The sequence below is a fragment of the Copidosoma floridanum genome, unplaced genomic scaffold (assembly GCF_036245765.1).
Source record: "Copidosoma floridanum isolate Cflo_tuat_1 unplaced genomic scaffold, Cflo_Japanese_pri ptg000011l, whole genome shotgun sequence".
NCBI classification, from domain to species: domain Eukaryota; kingdom Metazoa; phylum Arthropoda; class Insecta; order Hymenoptera; family Encyrtidae; genus Copidosoma; species Copidosoma floridanum.
Window position 1 is genome coordinate 1130668 of NW_028321888.1, and position 12861 is coordinate 1143528.

General features: G+C 39.2%; 1 protein-coding gene across 4 annotated transcripts in view; it reads left to right on the top strand.

The window, feature by feature from the left end:
* The window catches only part of Pak (serine/threonine-protein kinase PAK 3-like protein), a 463040-nt gene that overhangs the window by 210480 nt on the left and 239699 nt on the right, over positions 1–12861 (top strand). For 3 of the 4 annotated variants that reach the window (XM_089590045.1, XM_089590043.1, XM_089590044.1), the window contains exon 4: positions 100–262. In XM_089590045.1, coding sequence (XP_089446171.1) covers positions 100–262 — 163 coding nt within the window. Of the gene's footprint in view, positions 1–99; positions 263–6325; positions 6332–12861 lie in introns of all 4 variants that reach the window. The other variant, XM_089590047.1, reaches the window with a different exon arrangement.

Here is a 12861-nt window from a genome sequence, read left to right on the forward strand (position 1 = left end):
TTTATTTAAGTAGTTTATAAAACATAAAAGTACAAAGAATTTGTATTGAAAAGTACACAGATGATTTTTCTAAAAAATTGAAAATGTTTGTAATTACAGGGTATGCCTGAAGCATGGGCAAGATTATTAATGTCTAGTAATATTAGCAAACAAGAACAGAAGAAAAATCCTCAAGCTGTTTTAGATGTCTTAAATTGGTATGACAATAGTAGTAAGGAAGTAAAAGGATCGAAATTCATGACTACAATAAAAACATATGGAGGTAACAAATATTTGCATTTTATTGTATAAACTTCATTGATCTCATCATTTTAATATAACAGCAGCGGTAACATAGAGCTTCGATGGCTTGGTGGTTAGCGTGTTAGCCTCCTAGCTGAAGAAACTCAAGGGGTCGTGAGTTCGAATCCCATCGAAAATTATCGAGATTTTTTTCTTCGGCTTTTCCGATGGTATAAGTAACCAGGATGCCGAAACACCACTTATCCAAATTTTTAAACCGAATAGTAAATTCTTTCTGGAGATGTCAGGACCTCCAGGGGCTTCCTTTTCGAAGGAAAGCCAACGCTCAGCCAACTAACTCATTTAACTCATAGGGTAAAATTATTAGTAGTTTCATAAAGGTCGGTACAGCAAGTTGGATGGTTTATTGGAAAATATCTTTCCAATAAACTTGATAATAGCTTAAGTGTATTTGAGACCATCGCTGTGCACTATAATTAGTACCTAGTAGGATGGATGACTAAATTGTCTAAGGGGAACTTTGCAAGGAGCCTGACGAAAGCCTCGGGTATTTAGAGAAAAAGAGCGCAATTATGAAAAAAAAAAACAAGGAAGGTCGAGATTAGGGTCATAGGATACTAAAAAACTCATTGGGTGTACATGGAACCTTAGAGCTACTACTTTTTTTTTGGCTGGAAGGAAAACTGACTTGATACACACAACAGGAACAACAGTAGAATGAGATTTAGTGGATTTTTTTACTAGACCACGAATACCCACTAACCCCCCCTCCCTCATGTCGCGTGGCTTTAGTTCCACCCTTGAATCGCCTCTGAACTACTTCAGGGTAGAGCCACTAGGGAGGACATGGTATCTTACAGCATTAGCGAGCAATCGTGTGGTATGAATGCTTGAGGTGGGCCCACAAAAACTAGCACCCGTTGTATATAGAAGTAAGCAATGATTGTGACATGCTTCTGAGATACAGTAATTACACTGACAAGAAGCCAACACAGGCATACTAGCGAGTTATTGCGGTCAGCAAGTTTCAGGATCTCTCTTTTGCTGCCGTGGGGGCGCTGGCAGTAGGTGAAGCCGAATGATGAGGCTAAGGTAATGCCTGGTACCACATGTGATATGGCAGCTCTCCTTATAAAAAAATACGTGGTGGGTTAACTCATTTAGGCTTACTATCACTGAGGAGGCTACACGGTGGCACTTTTTTCGGTGCATTGTTTACGCCAGTCCATTCTCGTGGATCCTTTGCTCCAGTCATGGGCTTGTATACCTGTTTTTCGACACTTCCTCAAAACTTTTCACTCAACGCTAAGGCAGCCTTCGCAGGTGGGACTGCGGGAGATTGGTGACTCTTGGCTGGCCCGAGCAAGTAGCACCCTTCTCTGGTAACAAAGAGGGCTGCTGCGCTGGTTTTAGCCCTTTTCAGATCTTTATTCTAGCAAAAAAAGTAGTGCTGGTCTTCACTGGTCAGCATATCACAAAGAAGATACGACAATGAAGAACGTTAATGCAAAACAAAAACCCCAAGTGGTAACCTTTGAGAAGAAATTCGCTGGCAGTTCTAATCCGGTGAAAGTCCAAGTGACTGTTGCAGGCCCCGTAGATTCTGGAGAAGGGGAGGGGCACGCAAGGACGTATCAGGTGGTCAACAAGGTTTATTAAACTTACTGGAAAGAAGCCGTAAGCCAGGAAAATGATTTTAGTGTCTTCAGCAACCAGACGCAAGGCGAGCTCGCCTCCATGGAAAGAAATAGTGCAGAATCAAAGCTGAAACAAAATAAAGAGATCGAGAAGGGTCTTAAAGCCATCAATTAGAAGTATGGTAACTTAGGTAAGGCTAAAGATGGCCTTAAAGCTGTTCTTAAATACCTTGAATTGGCAAATATCACCAGAGAGGTGTTTCTTAGTAATGAAGAAAGGCACTATAGATTTTAAAAGGAGTGCTTTGAATCCTTTTAGTATAGGCAGAAGAGAAGGGGTAATTTTAGACGGTATGGCCAGAGGAAAATCCTAAACACCGCTCTTGAGAAAATAAGACAAAAAACTTAGGAGTCCTTCAGAAAGCTCTAAAAAAAAGGAAAGTAATGCGACTGCGAAAAAAAAAAAAAAATGCGCGATGGCAAACAGAAAGAGGGTGTTGCAAGCAGTAAAAGAAACCATAAGGGAGATTCAAATACGACGAAAAAAGTTTTAGTAATTGTAGGTGAAGGGAAAACCTTCACTAGAGTATTAAAGTCCATAAAAGCAGGTTGAAACCCAGACTGGAGCTATGGTAGAATGTGTTGTAGCCACAAAAATAGAGATGTACTCTGCAAAGCCAAAGGAGTAAAATATATTGCAAATTTCACTCAAAATGTTGAAAAATCAGTGGCTGGCCAAGAAAGAGTAGTAACCACTGCACGAAAAATGACGCTAGGAGTCCGGGATCTGGGCAGTATCGTTAAAGATGAAGTAATAAAGGAGTCATTTTAAAAGGTTATTGGAAGCAGAAATCAAGACTTGAAGGTTAAACTTCCTGCAGCAAACGCTAAGAGTAAAAAATGGCGTTACTTACCCTTCACGAAATAGTTGCTAAAGAGGTTGAACATGCGGGCCTGGTCAAAGTTGGATTCGTCTCCTGCCGTGTTAAGAGAAAGCTTGTTGTAACATGGTGCGTCAAATTTCTAAAGTATGCAGATGTATTCTATGACTGCAAAGAAGAAGACAGAATGAAGCTGAGCTTTAAATGTGGAACTTCAAACAACTGCAAAAAAGACTGCAACAGTACAGTACAACGTTTCTTTTGCTATACAGGAGACACGCAACACAAAGCTGGCAGTGGGCCCAAAATTTAGACAAGCGTTAGACAAAACCATGAAAAAGGCCTAAGTGGCGCAAAAGTGAAGAGGCCAAACTTCTAAAAGAAGTGTGAGCTAATGTGGACCCACGCTATGCTGAGTACTCTTACTTATCTCCCAGGTATCTTTATCCTGAGGTAATGATGACATGATTCCAGTGCAGAACTATAACCACGTGGCATGGAGAAGAGGTGTTAGTCGATTTTAGTGGTCTTATAAAAAAAATCTACTGAATCCCACACTACCGCTGTTCCTATGGTATGCATTAAGGCATACTACTACTACTACTATTACTACTACTACTACTACTACTACTACTACTACTACTACTACTACTACTACTACTACTACTACTACTACTACTACTACTACTTCTACTACTACTACTACTACTACTACTACTACTACTACTACTGCTACTACTACTACTACTACTACTACTACTACTACTACTCCTAGTACTACTACTACTACTTCTCCTAGTACTACTACTACTACTTTTTTTTTTTTTTTTTTTTTGTGGAGGGAGGGGAAGAAATGCATTGAGGCACTCCGCTGCTTCTGATCCTGCTTAGGCCTTATTCCTGGCCTCTTTCAGGGCTCTTCTGAATGAAGGGCAGCTCCCGCTGCCTGCTTCGTGCTTGTTGTCCGTTGTTGGGCAAACGAAGCACCGTGCTGGGCCTGGACACTCTTTCTTTCAGTGGTTTGAGCTTCCACACCGGAAGCACAGCTTGGATCTGTTTTCGTTCTCACAGTTGCCCGAGACGTGTCCATATCCCAGGCATTTGTAACATCTTGTTACTTCGATTCTTCTTCCAATTCGGCAGCTTACAAAGCCAACTCGTAACCTGCCTTCCTTTTCTACTTGTCTGGCAGATGCTTCGTCCACCTTTATTGAAACCAGCCTCTGTCCTCTGGCACTTGGCTTTAAGAGAGCAACTTCTGGCTCCTGACTCTGATGTCCAAAAGTCCTAGCGAAGGCCTCTTTGACCTCATCTTCCTCTACAGTGGCATCCAGGTCTCGGACCTCTAATTTTACTTTTCTGTCGCTCATTTTGACAGTACCCTGTCCGGCTACCGACTTTTCAATTTGCTGTGAGAATGCAGTAGCATTCTCTACACCTTTGGCTTTAATAAGTATGTCTCCTTTTTTTGTAGTGACAACACTTTGGACTGCCACTTTAGCCTTATCGGGGTCAAAGTTCGCCTTCATAGTCTTCAGCACCGTTGCAAAGGTTTGTCCTTCAGCCATCTTCACTACTACTGTTGTTGTGGCGTCCACTCTTTTCTTCTGGCTTGTTTTGTCATTCAGAATTTCTTCTTGTTTGCCACTGCCTGTTTTCTTTTTCTTTGAAGACATAGCCTGCTAGCGTTTCTCAGGGCTGTCCGATGGGCTCCTGTTTCTCTTACTTCGTTCTATTTCCTTTAAGGCAGTGTTCAGGGTTCGTTTCTGTACATGCCGTCGGAAATTATCTCGCCTTTTTTTCCTCCATTGCAGGGATTCAAATGACGATTTCCAAGCGTTGGTATACGAATCTTCTTTAATAAGACAGCCTTAGCACCTCTGCCTCTTGAAGATGCTTAAGCGCCGCTTTGAGCCCATTTTTAACAGCGTTCGCTGTGTTACCGTACTTATCATTAATCAGTTGTAGCATCTCTGTAATGTTATTCGTTGCTGATTGGACTTTATCAGCAACTTGCTGTCGCTTTACTCCGAGCCTAGTGACACTTTCTTCTAAAAAATCAAGCTCTTTCTGGGTCTGGTAGCTAAATACCGACACGTTGCTAACCTCGATGTCGTTAGTGCCTATACTCGACAGGCTTCCTCTTTGTCCTTTGTCTGTAAGGAAAGGCCATGGAACATTTAGCAGTCCCTGTTGGCCATGAGACACGTCTTTGTGCCCCCCCCCCCAGAATCCGTGGGGCCTGCGTCAGTCACCCGGGCTTTCACCGGATCGGAACTGCTGGCGGATTCCCTCAGAGAGGTTACCGCCTGGGGTACTTGTTTTGCATCGACGTTTTTCATATTGGCATCTTTTTTAATATCGTACTGACCCGCGAAGGCCAGTACTAACCTTTTTTTCTATAAATAAGTATTCGGAAAGGGTTAAAACCAGGGCAGCAGCCCTCTCTGTTACCAGAGAAAACCGCTACTTGCTCGGGCTGGCCGGGAGTCGCCACTCTCCCTCAGTCCCACCCACGGAGACTGTTCTGGCGTTGAGTAACAAGTGTAAGAAGGGTGTTCGTGTGTAATGTATGTATTTGTCGGTACACAACGGTCATCCCAGCGAGACAAGCGGCAGGTGTACAGTCCTGAGACCGCGCAGACAACCCAACATAACGGGCTGGCATAAGGCACTAAGGTGTCGTCATATAGCCTCCTCAGTGGTAGTAAGCCTAGATTAGTCGGCTCACCACGTCTTTTTTGTTGATGAGGCGTACAGCCATATCAGATGTGGTTACCCAGACTTACCTGGGCCTCATCGTCCGGCTTTACCCGCCACCAGGCCTCCAACGCAAGCCTGGAAAAGGACCCGCCACACGCAACCCAGAACAATCCGTAAGTGTCCCTGTGTTTGTTTAGTGAGAGTGTGTGATGCATGTATCTGAGAAGAAAGTTTTAACCGTCGCTTACTTCTATACACGACGGGTGCTAGTTTTTGTTGGCCCGCATCAAGCAATGGAGTGCCACCTACGGAAGCAGCAAAAAGCGAAGAACAAGGAGCACAAGCAGAGCCGGCCTATGCATCTACACCAATGGAGACATGGGGCACTAGGCCCCCGTCGACACCGTCGCAGATACACACGCCAACGCCACACACGCCTCCCGATCCACGCCCCCGACCACCACCACGGAGAGCCACCCCAGCTGCCCATCGTCACCTCATCTTTTAAGAGGATGCCCCTATCCGCCACCCGGGGAAACGCCCGGTATGGAGAAACTAGCGAAAACCCCACCCGGGACTACTACTACTACTACTACTACTTCTACTACTACTACTACTACTATTACTACAACTACTATTACTACTTCTGCTACTAGTACTACCACTGCTACTACTGCTACTGCTGCTACTACTGCTACTACTGCTATTTCTACTACTGCTGCTATAACTACTACTACTCATCCTCCATGGTATGCGTGAAATACGTAGTGATGGTGCCCTAGTTGAACTCAAGAATGCCTTGCGAGAGGCCTAAGCAAAGCTAGTAAGTGCCTTTACCAAAGCTGTTAAAGGCGATACAAGGGTCCGGTCTCTGCTGTTAAAGGCGTTGTGTGAAATAAAAGACATAGACATGACAATAACTAAAAAAGATATAAAAGCAGCAGTTAAAGCTCTTCTAGTAGATACGCTAGAGCACATAGAAGTCCGTCTGTCGTCCGGCTCCTGAAAAGGAAATCTCGTTGCATGGATAACCACATCTTTGGCCTCCACCTTCGTTATGGATAAAACATCTTATGTAAAAATACATTGGATTAACTGCAGATTTTGCCCTGCCCAAAATAGGCCAGACGCTTCTTCACGTGCCTAGGCTTTGAGCACCTTGCAGGTAACTGCAAGGGCAGTGGCATGACTGGGGCATGTTGGAGATGCGGTAAAAGTATTCATTAGGCTGGGACTTGCTGGAAGAAAGAGGTAAGCTGCTATTCATGCTGGAACATGACCTCGACACCCTAGCTGCACCATGTGGCTGGTTGCTTTACATGTGTGGTCGTCAAGGCAGCTGAAGGGGAGAGACAGTTGCAATGTTACTGATTCTGCAGGGTAACCTTAAGAGGTCCTAGTTCTCGCAGACTCTGCTGGACCAGTACTCCTGGGACTGGGAAGTGGCGTTGCTTATGGCAAGTGAGCAGAACTATGACTGTCCCGAGACATGCTAGCACGGCGACCTCACGAGTGTAGCAGCCATCATGGTCTCCAAAAGGGACAAATTTTTAGTTTCCGATTCTGAAGCTGGGAGTGGTTTTGTGTGAATCAGACGTAGCCGTGTTACCTTGGCGGCGGCTGGTGTTAAGATTGCTCTCAAGCCTCGATTTTATCGTGTTGAACTTTGGTAACTAGACGACGTTCAGTTAAATAGGAACCAGGAATTCGATAGTCAACGTAACGCTGACAACGCTGAGCATGGCAATGTAGGTGTCTGCTTGAAGAGTCTTCGAGGACTACTTAGCGAATGATCGTCAGTTCATATCATTCGAACTTAGCCAGTTGCGTGGTGCTATACCTCGAGAAGTACTCAGGGTGTGAGCAGTTTGGCGTAATTTTGCGCAATTCAATCGAGATGCGCTCCGTGAAGTCCTGGCTAATGTACCACCTTCAGCTGACTTAAACGCCGTCTCTGGACTAGTAGAGGTTGATTAGCTCATAAAAACCACCATGAAATGTATCAAAGAACGGTATGACGCATATTTGCCTCAAAACTCAAGTAGGAAACTGAACTATGGGTGGACCGATGAAATCGCTTTCATGCGGAGGGAGTGTCACAGACTCCGTTGCAGATCCCAGCGCTTCTAGTGAAGGAAAGATGTGGAGGAAGAAGTAGTACTTTACAAAGATGCAAAAATAAACTTGTGAGTGCAATCAAAGAAAGCAAAACCCGTTGTTTGCGTGAGCGTGTAGCCGAGATTAACAGAGATACCTGGGGCTTTGGTTACCGCATAGTCAAACAAAGACTGATTGGCTTGGGTCCGGTTGGGCTCATAGAGCCGTCGTTTATGCAGAACGTTGTCGAAGTTCTGTTCCCAGTACATCTGGAAAAGGAGTGGACTGAGACGGCCATAGTGAACGAGGCCATCATGTTGGTTGCGCAAATGCAACTGTCTGTGGTTCTGTCGGCACTGCTGGGACTAAAGGTGCCAGGTCTGGACGGAATATTTTATGAAGTTCTTAAGATCGTGACGGCGGAGAAGCCATATGTTTTTCTCGGTGTGTTCAAATATTTGGTGAGCCATGAAAGATCCAACGTTTTGTTCTTTTGGACGAGAGTATGGGTCCATCTGTGACCCTGGCATCATTCCGGCCGCTGTCTGTGCTGGACGACTCAGGCAAAGTACTGGAGAGGATGATCCTAACGTTTTTGCGTTGAGTGATGAAAGTAGTCGATAAACAGTACGATTATAAGGTTGGCAGATAAACTTTCTATGCACACCAGCTGAACTATACGCACTATTTCAGCAGTGGAGGGGAAGACCAAAATGTGCGTACGATTTATGTTTTGTACATTTACACTGGCTGCCTCCTGCTCTCGGCTCTTGCAGCTTGCAGCTCTCGCATGCATGTAAACCTATATCTGTTCCTGAAGTGCTGTTCCCGCAACAATGATTTTTAATGTTAGACTTTTTATGTTCGATAATGTATCACTTGTTAAATGAGTATTGAGTAAGTAATAAATAAGTTCTCGATTATACCTGAATCTTAAACAATAGTAGTACCACTTTCTGGTATTAAAGGATTAGTATACATATGACGTTGTTTATCATTTTTTCGTATAAAACACGTTTTAGAATTTGGTAAATTTTAGGTACTTAAAATTTGATGGAAGTGTTTATAATTTTTGGCAAAAGGATTGTCATTTAATATTTTTGTTAAACTTTTTATATGTTCTTCAACTAAATTTTTTTGATTTTAATCTTTTTTCAATTGCACTAAGTCATCATAAATATATAGCTGACTATGTGATTCTTGATCATGTTATATACTGTTTGGAGTAATGTGACAAATCTGTCATTGAATTTTAAGTTACAAATAGCTTTTTTTTCATATACGACATGTGCGTTTAACGATGCAAAACGAAAAATGTTATTATTTCTTATTGAATTTCTCAAATTTGCAACATACGTAAGAAGATCTTACAAATCTTTATTGAAAAGTTTTTACAACAATTAAATGATTTATATTCTTGTTTATAAACAAAATTCTAACAATAAGCACATGTAATTTTCATTTATTCAAAGTATGTTACGTCTACATCAGAAAATGTTAATTTTTTTGCTATATTTATTATCGCAAATAAGATATAATTTGTATTTGTTAATAGCAATATCATTATTGTTTTCATTATTTTCTTTTGATTAAATAACTATTCAGACTTTTTATCATTTTCGAATATTTTTTTATATTTTAATTACAGTAATTATTAATATAATCAAGACCGTTATCTAAGCCTCCAGAAAATGTTAACGTTAATTGAAAATTATTGGGTTATTCATTTTTAAGATTTATAAAGTTGTGAGATTTGCTAATTTTGATTTTTGAGTACACATTGTACATTTCAATAACACTTTTCTGTTCACTTTCGCTCCCATAAACTTTAAATGATTCGTAAAGCTTTTATACATTTCATTGTCATTTACATTTTTTTTAAAAAAATTTTCTATGATGAAATTTTGAATATCTTTCTATTATTCGACGATATTGTTAACAACTGAGTTCCTTACGTTGAAATAAGAGTTTTGTGAATCATACATAAAAAATTAAATATCTGAATAAGTCATTGCCATCACTTAAAATTTTTTTTTTCTTCTTATAATTAATATTTTTTAATAAATACTTTTCACTTGAAATTTCTTTATTGTTTGGTTTGAAATTTAAATTCTGGCAGTTTATTTTATCAATATTATAATTAAAATTAATGGTATCATAAAGGCCGTCATCAAAATTTCCACTTAGTAATAATTTTAGTTTTAATTCCATCTCCAGCTGTTTCATATTTTATATTGATTTCAGTAATAAATATTTATACTAGCCCTTAATTTAGTGTACACCAAATATTTCTTGTTAAGTATTCTTGTGTAAAATTACTTCTCAATTTTCAAGTACCAAGTTAAAATTTTTGAGGTTTCATCAGCTGCAAAGAAAAAATCATGTTTTTAATAGATAGTACAAAATTTACAAGAAATTTAAAAAAATAAAATACTAACTATTATGATGACGTCACAAAAAATTCTCCTTATTCTCAAACATTAATGGTATGTGTTAAAACTTTTGTTGTGTCTACAGCTGAATTCATCAAATAAATTTAAGTAGAATTTTTCTTACGTTTTTCGAGAAGATAAAATTGATCGTGCACTTGGCAAGGCTAATCGTTGATGGTCAGGATGGAGCAGCAGCTCTATTTCTCCTGCAAGATTACAAGGAGCAAGGCGAATGTGTCTATTAATCTGTGATTTGAAGCATTGTACTTTTTTAATTTGTGCTTGCATAAGAAAACAAAGCTACAAACTCAACTTTTAAATAATTAAGTTAATTCGTTCGAAGATGAATTTTTGTCTTTTTTATGTTAACTTTCATACAAAAGACAGAACTCGCACGCTCGAAAATTTTTTATCACACAGAAAAATTTAGTGTAAGTGATTAATTTTATATTGCAATTAATTAAAAAAAAAATGTTGAAATTATACATGGTATTTATAATCATGATGATAATTTATTCTTCATGGTTAATCGATTGGCTATCAGAATTTTAACTTGACATAGATTAACTCAAGTTATGAGCTCTCATACCTCCAGTTCAGTTTGGTCTCAGAGTAATTTTTTTTTTTTATTTCAGATACACATGTGTGAGCCAGAGATAATCGTTGACGCATAGCTAAAATTCAGTCTGGCAGTTAACGTGTAATGAAGAACGCGGTATTTATGTATTCGAACTACGACATCTGATAATCTAACAGCAATCAATTTATAAAACTCGAGCTTGTCTGGACCCCTTCTTTTCTTCCTCTGCTTCCTTCCTGCGCTTGATTCAATTTCTGAGGACTTTTACAGTGCGAAAATCAGTAATGCGCGAGGAAAGACTTCCTGCCAGAGTCGTAAATAGCTGACCCTCCTTTTCACCGTTGTGCCAAAGTGTGTGTGTGTGTGTTTTTTTTTTCTAATTAATCGGCGTAAATTGTTATAGTTTTTTTTGGGGATCCCCAGGGATAAGTCTCTTTTACCTGACTGCATGTGTTGTAAGATTAGGCACTTCTTGCTTTTTGTTCATTTTCGAGACAATATATATAAGATTTAGAGTATACACTTGATGATATGCTTAAATATTTTGTCAGCCCAATGAGACATGCAAATTGGGTGTCGAAAATTAAGTAATCTTCTAAAATCAATCTGTTGAAATGGTGGTAAAAAAGTAAGAAAAGGCCACGTGTGAGCGTAGCGGAAAGAAATAGAATAGGCTCGATCGCTAGCTCTCGCAATTTCATGCGAGCCATTCTGAAAAATTCGCTCATGGACGTCTGGGAAGGAGCAAATTGTTAACAATTGAAAAAGTGTTAATATGAAAATAATAGGCATTAGAAAAGTTCATATAAATTGGATAAAACTTGTAACCAATGATCATTATCTTAAGAAAGAAATTCAAGAGTCTACGCGTTGTCGTCCTACAGATTTACTTCCATGTGAAAAGAAGGAACATGTTTAGGTTAATTAGAGCTTTTTCCAATTGTGTAAGCTCAAGTATTTTTATGGTCAGCTGCTTTGTTATGCGTCATGGTAGTGTATAAATGCTTCTATTGCTGCTAAGAAGTATAATAAGTTAATTCAACTATTGGTAAGCATAAACTAGATGTTGTAAATCATAGATTGTAATTTTTTAAACGTTTTATTTGCTCTGGATGAATGGACACGAACAGAGGGAAGAAAGGCAATTTTTTCTGCGAGAAGGTCACTCATCCCCTTCACGAGGAGCATTGCGTGGTGAAAAAATACATGTGAAAATTTCCTGAGGTCCGTTCTTAAAAAAGTTGCACTGGCCAGGATCGTACCGGAGTCTCCCGTGTGCCGACCACTGACCCAGTGGATTTAAAACAACATCTATCAATCATATCACTAGCCCAATTAGCATCGACAAAGCAATCAATGACATTATTATTACTACTCTTTCCATAAATTAGTTGTAAATTCTTTGTTAAAGAAAAATATTTTAAAATTCTCATAGCATATTTTAAATGTGTTTTATCATAACTGTTTTTAAATCTACTTAAATAATTTACCCTGAAGCTAATGTCAGGTCTCGTTTTCGCACTTACATACAAAAGAGCTCCAATTAAGTTTCTGAACTTAATATTATCGTACACTGATTGCGCTGCTTCTAATTTTAAATTTTGTTCCATAGGAACCGCATACAATTTTTAATTTTTCATATTATACTTTTTTACTAATGTTTCAATATAGTTTTTCTGATCAAGTGTCATTTTTCCATTTTTACAGTCATGATTGATGCTAATACCTAAATAAGTACTTGTTTTACCTAAATCTTTTATTTGAAATCGTTAACATAGTAATCGTTTAAAAAAATTCAATTTTTCTTCATTTTTACAGCAAATTAATAAGTCATGCACAAAAAGAATTAAATATACATCATCATTTTTTGTCATTTAAGATATATAGACAACAATTATTTTCGCTTCTTTTAAAATTTAAACTTTTTAAATAAGTATCAAAACACTCTTACCAAGCTCTTGGGCTTTCTCTAAATCCATACAACGCTTTATCGACCTTTAATACCTTATTAGAGCCATCATTATAGCCTCGTGGCTTTTTTACATATACTTCAGATTTGACTTTACCGTTTAAAAACGCTGTTTCTACATCCGTTTCCACAGACTCATTACTGTTCATCGCATTATTACAAGAAACAGGTGTCTCAGCATTTGTGTAATTTACATAAATAATTAAACTATCTACAAAATTTTCATCTCTGTACCTATCAGGCTCTTTTCTTTCCCTAGTTGACCGTCCTAAATTAAAATTTTTATTTTCATCCTTGCCGTTTATATTTTAATCGCCAT